The sequence below is a fragment of the Puma concolor genome, chromosome A3 (genome assembly GCF_028749965.1).
Source record: "Puma concolor isolate L17-30 chromosome A3, mPumCon1.1.hap2, whole genome shotgun sequence".
In the NCBI taxonomy this organism is placed as follows: domain Eukaryota; kingdom Metazoa; phylum Chordata; class Mammalia; order Carnivora; family Felidae; genus Puma; species Puma concolor.
The window spans coordinates 49610231-49626360 of NC_141669.1; the positions used below are offsets into that span (position 1 = coordinate 49610231).

At 41.1% G+C, this 16130-nt stretch overlaps 2 protein-coding genes across 2 annotated transcripts in view; one reads left to right on the forward strand and one right to left on the reverse strand.

The window, feature by feature from the left end:
• POLE4 (DNA polymerase epsilon 4, accessory subunit) overlaps positions 1-16130 on the reverse strand; it is a 267669-nt gene that overhangs the window by 14689 nt on the left and 236850 nt on the right. The window contains exon 5 of the transcript XR_015249096.1: positions 1681-1786. The gene's annotated coding sequence lies outside the window, so the exon portion shown is untranslated. The remainder of the gene's footprint in view (positions 1-1680; positions 1787-16130) is intronic.
• The window catches only part of TACR1 (tachykinin receptor 1), a 143214-nt gene continuing 131779 nt past the window's right edge, over positions 4696-16130 (forward strand). Inside the window, exon 1 of the mRNA XM_025932180.2 lies at positions 4696-5809. Coding sequence (XP_025787965.1) covers positions 5421-5809 — 389 coding nt within the window. The 5' untranslated portion in view covers positions 4696-5420. The remainder of the gene's footprint in view (positions 5810-16130) is intronic.

Genomic DNA, 16130 nt, shown 5'->3' on the forward strand with positions numbered 1-16130 from the left:
AATGTAAAAAAAAATGCACTCAGGAATATAACATAAAATAATGTAACAGAATTAAGATCAAACATCAGTCATATCATTAAATATGAACAGGTTTAACTCACTTAAAAGAAAATGATTTTTACACTGGCTTATGAGAAGAAACTCAAAATCTATGCTATATGCTACAGTATATATAGATGCACAAATAAAACAGAGTGATTCAAGAAAGCTAAAGCTCGGGGCGCCTGGGTGGCGCAGTCGGGTAAGCGTCCGACTTCAGCCAGGTCACGATCTCGCGGTCCGTGAGTTCGAGCCCCGCGTCAGGCTCTGGGATGATGGCTCAGAGCCTGGAGCCTGTTTCCGATTCTGTGTCTCCCTCTCTCTCTGCCCCTCGCCCGTTCATGCTCTGTCTCTCTCTGTCCCAAAAATAAATAAACGTTGAAAAAAAAAAATTAAAAAAAAAAAAAAAGAAAGCTAAAGCTAAAGGTATTGGCAAATAGAGTGACTATATGTAAAGCACATGGAACAGTTGTTCCTGGCCCATGGTAAACATTGTTTAAGAGCCAGCTACCCTCTACGTTCTCCCTCTGCTTCCTGTTATTATTATTAATGCTTATTGTTGTTTTGTGTTGGGAAGATTTACAGTTTGGTGAATCCTAATCTGTCGCTGCCTCCCTGCCTCACACCACCTTTCTAAATTCAACCATTGTCAAGCAATTCAATCCAACCTAACACGTGTGTATTGATCATGCACTGTGTGGAAGGCACTTCTAGCAAATGAGTAGTTGAATAACGTGGTTCTTGCTCTCAGGGAACTAACAATCTAATTTCCAAGAGATATAATGCACACCAGTTTGCCTTGTAAAAGGATGGCTGAGGATGGGAGCCAGTGACTAATTGTAGCAACTCATGCACACTGTGGAGGATGAAGGGGATGCATCCACATCAGTTGCATCCACATCAGTTGCATCCACAACTCTGGTCTTCAGAAGCCAGAGTTGATGGGGACCTGAACACAGCTGCCCTCCCTTTCCCAGCCAACTCCAATGTCCTCTCCAATCAGCCACGTGGTTTCAAGCTTAAGGACAGCTGGACATAAGGGAGCCCTGGGGCTTTGTGGGGGTTGAGCTAAGAGAACAGTTCAACTGGACAGGCTAGGCTTTGCTGGGAGATCAGCACTGGAACCTGGAGAAAGAACCAAAACAGAAGGGCCTGGGTACTCAAATCTGAGAATGGGGGCAGGAATAAATTTTAAAACATTCAGAGGATGGATCTAGGAGACCTAGCATGACAGCAATGAGACTCTCAAAAGGAGAAAAAAGGACTGATGGAGAAGAAGTAATAATTTCAAAAACATGCTAGCTGAAAATTTCCTTGAGATGAAGAAAGGACTCATCTAGTTTCATGCTGTTTAAAGTAAAAGGCCAACATATTTATAAAACTTGCTTGAAGAGAAGACTGACCCAGGGTACTTGGTAAAAACACAAATTGCTGAGTCCCAACCCAGAACTACCAAATGAGAATTTTCAGGGGAACATGATAATGTTTACTAACAAGTAACTAAGAGATTCTTATCATTAAGAAATCCAGAAAGCACTGGACCTATTTTAAGCTCCTCAAACTTTAATGTGCATACAAATAACCTGTCTTACAAAAATGCAGATTCTAATTTAGTAGTTCTGTGCTGGCCCAAGGACTTACACTTCTGACTGGTTCCTGGGTAGTTCAGGGACAAGGACTACTATTTCTTGCTGTAGTTAGAGATGAGATACTTCCCAATTCATTTTTTGATGCATAACACTAATATCTGAAAAAAAAAAAAAGGAAAAGAATATCTACATCAATCTCAACTAGAAAAACAGGTGTAAAAATGTTAAGTCATTAGCAGGTTGAATTCAGCAATATATCAAAGAAATAATATAGCCTCAGACTAAGCAGAGTTTGTGCCAGGAATGCCAGGGTGAGTCCATGTTTAGTCAGTGTTGGGAAATCTATTCATTTAATCCATTATGTCAACAAATTAGTGAAAAAAAATTATACAATCATAGCAAGACATCCTGAAAAAGACATTTAAAATAAAAGAAATTACAAGACATTCTTATTTAAACTTCCAGGTAAAATAAAGTAGAAGGAAACTAAACATAAAAGACTATGTAGCAAATTTTACAACAAATACTATCCTAAATGGTTAAAATTCACAGTCATCTAAATTTAAATTCAGAAACTATACAGAAATATCTGCTATCATCAATTTTAATTTAACATTGTTCTAGAAGGTAAAGGAAATTCAGTGAGACAAGAATATGCTAATGATGTAATTGAAAATGTAAAGAATTCAAATAAAAAGCACTAAAATAAATAGGAAATTTAGTAAAATGACTAGGATACATACATACACACAAATACATACACACAGAAGTCAATGGGTTTTCTTTGATCTGGGATAAAAAAGGAAAAAGTAGTTCATTTAAAAAAGAAACAAAATCTACAGAATATATGGAAAGAAATTTAACCAAAAGATTGGATCTATTTTAAAATTTATTTTCAAATTTTAATATAAAATCTATTTTCAAAATTATAAAATCTTTTTGAGAGGCATACATAAGACTTGAATAAATGGAAAAGCATACCATGTTCTTGGATTTAAAAAATTAATATAAAAAATTTCAGTTTTGTCAAAATTGGATAAATTCCAGACAATTCCAATTAGAATACTGATGCGGTGTGTTTTGTTTAATTTTTAAATTGAACTTAAAATATTAAAATTTAAATGTGATGTTCCAAATGGATTTTGAAAAGCATGAAATGAGCATCCAGATGAACCTGCCTTACCAGATATCAGAATATTTTATTCCTATATTATTCAGGATAAGCTAGATCATGGTGAGTAACAAACTAATCCCAAACCCTAGTGCCCTAATACAACAAAATTTATTTCCTACTCATGCTACATGTCCAAAATGACTGGGCAGTGGCCTGGGTTATACAGTCACTTGGGAATTCAAGGTAATCAAGACTTGCCTTCTTGTGGCTGCATCATTTGTGACTTGGCGGGAGAGAATACGAAGAGACATTTCTTTCTCCCTCTGACTCTCTCTCTCTCTCTCTCTCTCTTCTATGCTTCAGCCTAGAAGTGACATACATCATTTCCACTCACAATCTATTGGCTAAATTAGTTTTCTCTTTGGATTTAGGGGTGCCTGGACAGTGCAAGGTGCGGTTCATATAAATGCTGAAGTTCTCGCCTTCGGCAAAACCAAAGTGAACTAGCAGAAACCTCCACTTCGGCCCCTCACCCTCGCACCGTGAATGGATTCGTTTTTAGCCCGGCATAAATCGGTACAATAAATTTCTAAGCCTTAAAAGCGCTTCCTGCCAAATACATGCTTGCTCGAAGGAGAGGCGCGCAACCAGGCAGGACTAGTGCGTAAACGCTGCTCCCTGGAGAGTGCAGGCTTGCGCCATCCCGAGCCTCAACGCGGAGCGATGCTACCCATCCCCACCCGCGTCTCACAGTTCTGAGTGCCCCGCAGGAAAAGGGAGGCAAGGAGCGAGGGGAGGCAAAGGGGTAGATGGCCCCCAGAAAGCCTCGGAAGATTCGATTACCCGCGGAACCGTGTCTCGTAGGCACTCTGGCTGGACCGCGCTCCGAACCTCATGCCATCCCGGCTTCTTCAAGATGATGCGCACGCACTGGAGAGCCTTTCCCACCTCTTCCCAGCGCCTGACTCCAGCTCGGCCTTTTGAAATGGCCTTGGACTGACAGATGAAGCCTTGAAGCCCGCCGGGGGCAGGGTGGAGGTGGAGAGAGACGGGAGACAGACCTGCCCTCCAGTCCCTTTGCAAACCTGAGACGGGGTAGGGGAAGGAGACCCCGACGCCACCCGGTCGGGCTGTGGCCGGCAGGCCCGGGAGGCTCTGAGGTAGAGGCTGCTAGGTCTCTGGGCGATGAACGCGAGGCCGCAGTGAGTGCTGGCAGAGAGCCAGAAGAGGCGCGTCTGGAAGACACACTGCTTGTAGGTGGCTCCTGGGCTCACTGAGCTTCTCAGGGAGCCCAGCCCAGTCCCTGTTGCCTGCGCTGGGGCTCATCTGTAGAGCTCAGCTGGAGCTTTTCATGGACCGAGGGGCCAAACCACAAGAGAGCCTGGGAAGGTGTCCCCAAAGCTTAGAGTCTATCACTGCTTCCTCTGGGGAAGCGGTCTACCCAGGAAAAGGAACTAGGTATTTGGGGATATTTCCTAAATACGTTCTCAGAAAAGTTGTTTTTCGGACACCTGCAACTGGGCATCGTTGCCCCTTCCTTGTCGGTAGCCGACAGAGCGAGCCCGTGGTGCTCTCTTGCTAGAGAGAGGCCCGGAGAGCAGCTCTGGCACGTCGCCCCCACTCTTGCCGGACTCCCACAGCCACAGGCAGGCGCCTCTGCAGAGCTGTCGCAGCGCTCCGGGCTGCTCTCCCTGGAAGTTGTGTGTCCATCGCTACAGCTCTTTCTCAAATCCTTTTCTGTGGTTCCAGCTGCAGACTTCGTTTGGCGCAATTACTCCGAGGCTACCTAGCGCCCCCTCGCGGAGTGCGTGGCCCCCTTCCCCCCTCCCCCGCCCCGGCTTAAAGACTCCCACAGCAGGTAACAGCAAAAGGCGTGGTGGCTGCGTTAGTGGAGTGAGACAGTTGCCAACAGCTGGTTCAGCTGCTGCCCTGAGCACCGGGACTGGCAGCCCAGGTACTGCCCCTTCCCGGTGACGTCTCTGCAGAGGGTTATAAAAACCTTGCGCGCAGCCTACCGAGGTTCTGCTAACTCCCAAGCAGAGCGGGACCCGAGCCAAAGAGGCTCCTGCGAAGCTGCAGACCGCGGCGGCGGCGGCAGCAGCAGCTGCAACACAGCGAAAGCAAAGGAAAAAATCTCCAGCCAGATACGGGGCCCCAGAATCCTGGCTATAGACTCAGAACTTTTACAGGTCGCGTGGTGACGAACACACCCTTTTGCCTCCAGTCCTCCTGCAGAACAGGTTTTTTTGGTTTTTTTTGTTTTTTGTTTTTTGTGGGTTTTTTTTGCATTTCCAGCTGCAAGCAGGGGGAATAGGAGTTGCAAATAGCAGCAGGTGCAAAAAGGCGAGGGTCTCCTGCTTCCTGGAAGCGTGACCCCTGGGATTTCTTTTTCCTAGTCCCACGCAGGAGAGACGCTGTCTCCGGATTTCTGAACTCAAATGCTTCCTGAAGCTTGAAAGTGGAGGAATTCGGAGCCACGAGGAGCAGACAGCGCATCTAGAAGCGTTTTATCTTATGAGAGCCAACTCTTCTGCTTGGAAGGAAAGAGTTCTGCCCAGAAAGAGCCTGCAGCCCTCCTGTCTTGGATAAGCAGGACCCTGACCCCAGGCGTCAGCCTCAGGGCCTGCTGCAAAGGCAGGGTGTGTGCAGAGAAGAGGGGTTAACCGCCTAGCAGAGGAATGGATAACGTCCTCCAGGTTGACTCAGACCTCTTCCCAAACATCTCCACCAACACCTCGGAGCCCAACCAGTTCGTGCAGCCGGCCTGGCAAATTGTCCTTTGGGCAGCTGCCTATACGGTCATCGTGGTGACCTCCGTCGTGGGCAACGTGGTGGTGATGTGGATCATCCTGGCCCACAAACGAATGAGGACAGTGACGAACTATTTCCTGGTGAACCTGGCTTTTGCAGAGGCATCCATGGCTGCGTTCAACACGGTGGTGAACTTCACCTATGCTGTCCACAACGAATGGTACTACGGCCTGTTCTACTGCAAGTTCCACAACTTCTTCCCCATCGCCGCTGTCTTCGCCAGCATCTATTCCATGACTGCTGTGGCCTTCGATAGGTGAGCTTGCCCTTTTTGGAAAAGGGAGAAATTGTCCATACCATGGCATTGCTGTGAGCTTCCGGGTTGCACTGCGCCGGGTTCATGGTGGAGATTGGTCACCTGGACCCTGGGGTTATTACTGACAGCTAGTTGAATTAGTTGTTGATCTTATCTCACCATTTGCTTTTCTATTTTTGCTTTCCTTTCGTCTTCCTTTTCATTCATTGCCAGTCTCCCTTTGTTCACACACCTCCTTTTTCCTTCACTTAATTCTATTTCTTCACCCCTTCTGCCCCCATCTTCTTAATAGGTTTCTTTCAACTACTGCTTTGCTTCTTTCCATATATTCTTCCTCTCATTTACCCTGAAAGCCTGAAGGGGATACTCCAGCCTTGGCCAAGGGACTGGCCCTTGGCTGGGGCTTTGTAAATCCCTGCAAGCCTACTATTCTGCTGGACATCCTCTTGGTGCCTTCCAGTTTTAAGTGTGCCTAGGTAAAATTTCTCGTTTTTCACTTTTTCCTGGATATTCAGGAACTTTCTGCTCCCACCTCAACTCTCCAATATTCTTTCTATGTGAAGAGCATTTCATTAGAATCATAAAATACTCAGGATTCTAATTCAGCTCCATCTATGCTGCTTGGAGCTGTCATTCAGCAATGAGATGCTGCTAGACTGTTCCTCAGGAACTCCGCAAATAGGGGCCCAGGGAGCTTACCCAGGAGTTTTTCTAAATTTCTCTTGTCATGTAAGGTCAATGTTTTTCACCTGTCTGTATCTACAGGGAAATGTGCTTGGCAAAGGCAGTTGAAAGCTCTTTTTTCCTGCACCCAACTAAGGTTTCAGAAGCTGGCTGATAAGGAAAATGTTGGCATTTTCGAACACTAGGGCTTGCGTTCTGGAACAAATGGCTCCTCAGGTGGCAGGATGGAAAATCGATTAGTAGAGCACATCTTCCTCTGTATTGATATTTTTGTGGGTGTTATAGGTCTTTAGTGTGTATCTATGTGTGCACAAATATTCAATGCTTACCTGGGATGGGGAGGTATGTTTAAAACACCTGCCACTGTGATTTTGAAATGAGTTGTTTTCATGGCCTTACTGAGATCAATGAATTATGAGAAACCCAAAGAAGGACCTAGGAGAAAAATCCCCCCCCTCAAAATTCCCAAACTACTAAATTCTTTTAGCATAAATATTGTTTATGATTGGCAATTGATTTGAGGTCTTTTTCAGCTTCTGTAGTCAATGAACACTTTTAAAATCAGAGAAATGTAAGAAATCATTGCAGTGGTGTCCAAATGCTGGTTTCTAAATTCCATGTACAACTCCCTTTATGCAACTGTATGTGCTTGGTACATTGTGGTGACACGTTGCGGTGAATCAATTTATATTTTAAATGTAGACGGTAAACCAATTACTCACAGTGGTAGTGAAATGAGTTCTTTTGTAAATTTATCTTTTATGCTACTTTAGTGTTCAGATACTAAGTTTGTTGAACGTGAAGTATGCCTATAAGTCTTTCTGCACTGACTTGTTCCTTTAACTGGACAGCAGACCCCTTAAATTTAGAAAACCCATAGCATGACATATGAATGAATATAGGTGCAGTGAAATGTGGTGTGATTTCATTCAGCCTTGATGAACTTTAAATCAGAGGGAAAGTTGGTATTTTAAATGCACTTGGGCCTTGTGTGAGCTCAAGGGAGACCTGTCAGTCAGTGTGCTTCTGAGCATTCAGCAGACAGATCTCTTGCTCCAGCTTACCCAGAAATGACATGTTCCACAGCCATGCTCTTTCCCTTTGAACTTAGAAGGCTAAGGACAGAAGCCAGGGTCAAAGTCTTCACATTGGAATGGGTAGGGAGCCAGATTTTAGTTGCCTTGACCCTGGCATCTCAGGCTCCATTATTCTCTCTAGGCGAACCATAGACAGGGACCCTGACCCTGCAGGACAGCTGCTTAGTGAGGTCAGAGGAGCCCTGGTGCCTGAGCTGAGGAAAATGACAGGAGCAAGAAATGCCCCCAAGTCCCTAATGTCCAGATACAGCCCAGGGAGATTATCAACATCATGCTCAAGGTTATAATCCAAGGTAGAGTTTGGGATTAGGCTTCAGGGCTCTGTCCCCAAGTCATCCAAGTGCTTGTTCTAATTTTCCTTGCTCAGCCTCATGAGCACAGTGAGTTAATCCCCCCAGACCCTCTAATGAAGGTAGCTCCACTGCATGTATATTCATCCATTCTCTCCCAAGAATTATTTTAGAAAGGTAAGGGGCTGTAAGCAGTCATCATATCAATTATCTCTCCTTTCTCCACCAAGGCAGTGCAAACTTTAAGGAAATGTTAAATTATCTTTTTGTATGTTCCTTGAATTTTTAACAGATAATCTGAATCAAGTCCTAAAAAACAAAAGCATTATGGTTTTCCTTATTATAAAATTAAACCTGTTCATTGCAAAAACTCAGGAAATACGAAGAACATAGACACAAAATACAAATCAGCCATTACTTCACCATGCAAAAATAACACCTGTTAACATTTTAATTTCTCTTTTATGACTATTACACTACATAATTGAGGTCAGGTTCTGTATAATTTTGCAGCTTACTTTTTTCCATTGATAGTAATGGAAAACATTAGTAACATTTTCCCATATTATTAAAAAGTCTCCAGTAACACAATATTAATGGCTTCATATTATTCCATTATATGAATGTGCTATTATTACTTTAACTGTCCTCCTACTGTTGGGTATTTAGGTGATTTCTGAATATTTTTGCTTTATGGTTAATGCACTAATAAACATTTCTATATGGTAATTTTATTTTCCTTTCTTGATTATTTCCTTAGGATAGATTCCCAGAAGTGGAATAACTGGGTCAAATGAAATGAATTAAGGGAAAAAAAAAAACAAAACATTTTTCCTCCTAATTTTAAGGGATTGTAAACTCTAAGCAAAGCAAGGAATACGTCTGTTCTGTCTTGTTTACTTTATCTCCTCAGCACAAGGCAGTACTGTCACCAGTCACTACACATTTGTTAAATAAGTGAATGAATGAACAAAATAATACATCTTCCCAAAAGAACATTTAGAAAAATACATAAAATTGTAAAGAAAATGTAAATATTATCTACCATCCCACTACTGGCAGTAAACCTATTAAAATTCTGGAATGCTAGCTTATACTGGCTTTTCTCTATTTATGCCACATGCAGTTATTCCCATTTTTAAGGCTCAATTTTGGATCAGAATAAATACAGTTTCAACAGTTGCTTTTTTGTTTCATTCCTTACTATCATCTCATGTGTGTTTTCCATGTCATGAAATAGTTTGCAAAATAGAATTTTTGATCTATTAAAAATGGATGCATTATACTGCGTGGCTATAATCATTTATTTTACCATTCCCCTATTTTCATATGTAAATTTTTTTCCATTTTTAATAACTACAAGTATCCCAGACATAAATCGTTGAGAGCATTCCTTGTTCTCTCCTCAAAATAAACTCCTTGATATAGAGTTGCTAGTTCAAACTGTCCTGGTAAACTTTGCCAAATTTTCTTCTAGAACTAAAACGTATATACAGAGAAAAAAGAGCCTTTCACCTGTAAATTATAGTACTAATTTAATTATTTTCTGTTATCTTTCCATAGAGTGGGGAATGAGACATAGAGAGAGAGAGAACAAGAGTGTTTCTTCTTCTGAAGAAGGAATATTTTTTGAAGGCAATGGTTATCTAGAATAAAAGGGTTGCGGAGACAAATATACCTAAATAAGATCAGATCTAACTCTAATTAAACTCCAAAACACATCAGGGATTTTACTTTTTGAAACTATAATTTCTCCCACTTAAAATGAAATTCAAAAAATTTTTCCTATTATGGACTTATTTCACTTAGCATAATACATTCTAGTTTCATCCACATTGTTGCAAATGGCAAGATTTCATTCTTTTTGATCACCAAGTAATATTCCATTGTATATAATATACCACATCTTTTTTATCCATTCATCAGCCAATGGACATTTGGGCTCTTTCCGTAATTGGACTATTGTTGATAGTGTTGCCTTAATTTAAATAAAAATTTAAAAAAAGAAAAAATTTCCCTACTAGAAAAATTAGAAGGTATGTGTGATGTTTTATAAAATCAGAAGTTGGAGGACACTAAGAAGTGACACCACAATTTTGCAAAGACCCATGATGGTTGTCAGTTCTAGTACTGAAGAGCAGCACTAAGAAGGAAGGAAATAGGCCAATTCCTAAGCCCCACAAGAGGGACTATAGAGGCAAAAGGCAACCTGACTGGGAATTAAACACACAGCAACAGGAAGCTCAGCAAAGCACCGGGCTGGTAACACCACTTCTCTACCTGGAAGGGGCAAGTGTAATTTCAGCGAGTTGAAAGGAGAAGGTTGCTCACTCCTCAGACTGGTCCTGGATGTTGTGTTTGAGTGAAAGGAAACATCTAAATTATGATGGTCTCTGAACAATATGAAATATGATCAGGACCAAATATACAGTTGCCCAGATAGGGACAATGGTTGAAGGCAAAAGAAGGAGTGAGCGCTCTGACAGAGTAAAAGAGGAACCAAAAGCAAAGACATGCATAAACAACAAAAACTTCTGATGGTACTGTGATGTCTGTCCCATTCTCCCAGCCACACTCAGCTATAAATTTAAATAGCCTGCTTCCCAGGTCTCCACCAGACCTGTAGTCTGTCCTTGAACCCCACCTTGTTGACTAGACGTGGATCCCATTGTATATCTCAGGTCAATTCTTCACTGCCCAGAGGTCAAACATAGATTTTAGAATCTTTTCACTACTTTAGATGAACCTTACAACCCATGACCAAGCATCTCTGTGATACTGAGAATGGTCATTCACTAGAAGCTTATCCATCACAACTGACCCTGTCTTTTCAAATCCAGAACCTCAAATGTGTGTGTTGACATAGATCAAAGTTGAGCTTGTTAACATCTTGGATGGGTCAATTAGACTGAAGGATCTTTCCTGGAGAAATTCAATGCCCACCTACTCTCTCTCTGGAGCTGTCGCACTGCACCTGTCACATCCTGTCCCTACTCATGGGAGCTCCCAGTATGCTAAATGGTCAAGGACCTTGTTTTTAAAAAAACTGGCAGAAACGTAGGTTTAATTGAAGGGAAATGAAGATTAATCCTCAATGTAAATGCATGTAGTAGGACCACAAGACTTCATCATTATTATTGATGTCAAATTAGCAAATGTTGAATGAGGATCTTGAGGTAGAAACACTCAGTTAAATTTGGACAAAGATCTTCCGTCCATTGATGGATAATGCCACCAGGTAAGGTGATGTTTCCTAACTCAAAGTCTCATGTCCTCCCTCAAGAGCTTTATGCTACATATTGAAGCAAATAGAACTGATATAGAGGTAGCTACAATATAAGGTGCTAGAATGTGTTTTATATGATTGTATAGACAAATTCAATATGAGAGAAGAGGAAGAACATTATGTCCAGCAGTGATGATTAAGGAAGACTTCGAAAAGTGGCAATTGACTTGGACCTTGAAGATTAGATCAAATTTTTTAGAGAAGATGATAAAGAAAGGTGACCTTCCAGGTAAAAGAAACTGTTTGACAAAATTATGGAAGCAAAAAGTTGCAAAATGTTTGGGAAGAATGACTGCTTGACTCAAGTGAAGTGAGTTCACAGGTAAATCAGGGAATGAATGCAGAGGTTAGTAAATCAGGAAATTAATGGAGAGGAAAGAGATGAATACAGTTTTGGCTGGATTTGATGTGAAAATGTAACAATTAGTTGGAAATGCCCAACAAGGCAACTTGAGATATGGGACTAGAGACTAACTAAGAAGCCAGGGATGAAAATGTGGATTTAGGAGTTTTCCAAACAGATGGCTTATTTGAGTTTGAAAGAAGAAAACATCTCTTTTACCTGTACACATTTCCAGAGAAGAGGCAAAGACATCAACAATTCGTGAGAATGTCCTATCAAGTAATGGGGCGGGAGCGGGGGGGATGGCGGAAGAAGCAGAGAGGTAGTGGAGAAATCAGGATATGTAGAGTGACAAAGGTTAAGAGAGGTGACTTGTGGTTGGTTCTGTTCATCAGTGTCATTAGAATCCTAGGCTGATGAGGACATTGGATTTGGTAATTAAAGAACACTGGTAGCTATGAAAGGTAGTATTAGCAGAATATGATAAGGAGGGATAAAATTAGATGACAATGAGGAGAATGTCCTCTTCCCCATCCATCCATCCATCCATCCATCCAACCATTACTGAGCACCTACCATATGCCAAATTCTGAGGCAGTAAAACTTGCCTTTGCCCTTGTGCTCTCAGTTTTTGGGGATGATAAAGTCATGAATACCATTATAACCCAATGTAATTAATACCATGCTGAGGGAGCTTGGAGACAGAGGGAAGAACTGCCATTGGGAATATGGGGAAAACTTACTGGTAAAATAAAGAAAAGGAAGAGAAGGAAGAAGGAGTGGAAGAAGGAGCAGAGGAGGAGAAAAGAAACAACAAAGTGCAGAGAAAACAATGTGGAGTTTGTATTTTTTAAATTAATTTCAGGAACACTCGACTGGGAATTATAATGATTTATAAGTGTTTGTCACTTGGACACTAGAAAAGAGATTTCATGTTAATAAAATTGATAATGATACTTTATGTTTCCATCCTCTCCAATCCATTGTCTCATCTAATCCTCAATAGCAATGGAGATTCTGTTTCTGCCATGAAAGACTATTAGAAACTATTTCTTTTAGCATCATCCTCCCACTCTTTACTCCCTCATAGCTTGGAGACCCATGCAATTTGCATTCCTGTGCCTTAGACATCTGCCTATATACTCCCACTCAAGGTGGCTTTTGGATGTTATATCATCTAAAGAAAGCTGTCATTGAAGGCTGAAAAGTGACATAAGGGTCCTACTGTGCCAGAAAGGATGTTACAGACTCTTTTGAAAGTTTTCCACCCAAACAAAAACTCAACCCCACAACTTTCTAGACAGGGCCATTATGAGAATATCAAATTCTGCTTAAATATTTTACTCAATCTGTCTCATTTGGTAAATTCACATTTTGGTTCATTATAAAATTATTTCTTTTGTTGAACTGAAATCTGCCTCTGATTATGGGCTGCTCCTACCAATATAATGCCTCTTCTATGTGGCAGTCATTTAGATTTATCCCTCCTAAAGCTTTTCCATCCCTGGTTAACTGCCCTTAGTTTCTTCATCTCTCCATCCTCCTTAGTCTCTACTGGCTATTCCCATTTGTTAATGGACCTCTTAACTGAGAGGTTAACTAATACCCAGAACTGTGCACTGCCTTATTAATATTACTCTGTCTGGCTTCACTTGCTATAGGGATGGCATCCTACCTGGTTACTTTGTCCTCTTAGACTTAGCACAAGTACCACCTGCACTAAGCCTTCAAGTCTCGATAAAGTATCCTTCTTACCTATTCCCATGTTATTTACACAATTTTCTGTAACTTGTTGGTCTCTCCCACACCTCCTTGCCTGCTAGATTACAAGCATTATGAAAACAGGGACACTTTATACCTGTTCCCAGAAGCTACCCCGTTGCCTGACACAGAACAGATATTCACTACAATGTGTGGATAGTGGTTGATTTGACTGTACCTCTATTCTACACACATCAGCCAAAATCTGAAAACCAGACCAAATGCATCAGGCAGACCTCAAACACACCTATGATGTTCTACCTTGAAGGAAAATAAAAATTGGGCCAAATGTATGCCTACAATGAAGTTTTGCTACACTACAGAATGTTTGGTTCAGAACAGGTGTTCTGAACCTATTCTAGAATAACTATGTGCTCTAATTCACACTTGCCTCCTCCACACTTCACTTGACTGGGCCCTGTTGGATTCCTAACCCACACCCTGTCCCCAGTATATCTTGCACCTCAGGAGAACACTTCTAATCAAAGGAGGTGTTTATCATTTCTATCTTACCTCTAGTCTATCCAGGAATACTGGAAACTCAGGTATTTCATAGACCCCTCTGTGGCCCAACTATTGTCAACCCCTTAGCTTTTTCTCCAACACCCCTACTACCAACAGGAAGTGTACTCTCTGCTTTACCTGTCCTTCCTGAGTCAGGAAAAGCAAAAGCCTAACCTCCACTTAACACTCCAAGTCCCATATCCACAGCAGTTATCTGAACAGCTAGTCTATACTATATTAAAATACCACAGACACAGGAAAATTCCAGCAGAGAGCCTGAGAAAGTCACAGACCTGGAGGACAGACTGAGGAACTGGCTTATATTGCCCAAACCTCTTGCTACCTTGAGAAGCTATTATTCCAATTCATTCAAAGGGGACATATGAGGCTCTATGGGTGAGGAATCCCCATGGATGAAGAGACACTTTAATGATGTCCTTAAGAGATAAATCTCAGCTTGAGTACTGATGCAACACATGAAGCTCTAGGAAATCTATCTAAGCAGCCCTGAGCCTGATTCCTTGCTCCTCTCTTTTATAATTCTTTACTAGATCTACCTTCCAATTCAGCTTTATCATTATATTTAACATTTGGGATACTCTACATAGTGCCTTGCATATCTTTTGTATAAGAATGTCCTTTAATAACGTTATATCTCACCTTTGATAGTGCAGTTTAGTGTAGGAAAGAGCACAGGCCATGGTCCCAGCAGTGCTTCTACCATTTACTAGCTATGTGAATGTAGGCAAGACACTCAACCTCGCTGGGCCTCAGTTTCCCCATCGGATAAAAGGGATATAATAAAAGTTACCTTGTAGAGTATTGTTGCAGGGAGAGAGGGGGAAAGGGAAAGTATGGAAATGTATGGGAAGTTGCTGTTTCATTGCCCGAAATCCTGTAAGATCTCAGTTAATGGTTATATTATGATCTATAGTAAACCCCGACACACCATTAGACCTATTCTACACACCATTCCTATCTCATCGCCTCTTGAATTCCTTCTACATCAGGGATAACAGCAATAGGGTGAAGCACTTATGTCCCTGCCTAAATTATAGTTTAAAATCCTTCCAATTGGGACAGCAAACCTCTTGCCAAATGCTATCCACCATCCTTCCCACCTATGGAGATACTCTACCAGAAGCCTAGCATGTGGACTTGCATATCACAGTCCAGAAAAACTAAATCATTTTCACTGATACCATCTCCAAAACCACATGTTCACTTCCCACATCCTGTGTGTCACCAAGTCAACACCCTCACGTGGAGCATCATTTGAGTGTTTAATGTTTGAGATAAAAACATCTGAGAGTCATAGCAAAAATGTGTAAGGGAGAAATGCCTGAGGATAATAGCAAAAAAACAAAACAAAACAACGTCTTACAGCTGCATGTGTTTTAGTTGATATTCAATTTGTTAAAGTTGTGTTTCTTTTGCCTTTGAACACATCTTATAAATCTTGGGAGTTTTGTTATAAATCTGGTTAAAGTGTTAAACATTCATTTTCCCTTGTATTTTGACTAATATTCAATTAGCTCTTAAACATGAGATGGAGTACTTCCTCCTAAATATTTTAACTTTTTCAAACTTAGTGAAATGATCTTACATATTTCCAATTAGTCACAAATTTTTGCAAACTTTAAAATCAAATAATCTTAATAATGTAAACTGTACTTATAAAGTTGATTATGAAATTCTCTTAAATATTTCAAATGTAATACACAAATTTAATACATCTGGTTTTCTTAAACCTTCAAATCCCTAACAGGATGACTTATAAGTAGGAGAAACAAAATCTTTCTCAGGACTCGCATAGTTCTGGTAAATCTAATAAATCAAAACTTCTAATTTAGCATATTAAGTTCTCTTAAAGCATTTCAACTTTCTAAGAATTCAACTTACAAGTTCAGTAAATGAGGTTCTTACGAGCCTCTACATATTGACTACAAAACTAATTAGTTAAATCCTCCTAAGTGTTTCAATTAAAATTACAAATCTGGTGAGTCAAATTCTCTAATATATCAGATTCTCATTTCCAACATATTAAAAAAAAATCACACACAAGTAACATATACTGATCATAAAATTCACTACTATACACACACTTCTTATATAGAAACGCCATTTCCTCATCGCCAATTTGATTTTACAAAACGCCTTTCTCACGTTACACAGTTACACAAGCAGCAGTGGCAGAATCATCTTCTCCATAAGGGGCCTCGGAGACTGCGTTGGAGATCGGAATCCAGGTGTGTCTTTCAGGAGCCCAAAGCCCTGAGCCCTTCTCACGGTGGAACTCTGCTTCTCAGTGCCCACAGAACCCACCCACACCTCACCACTGCAATTGAATAGTTCA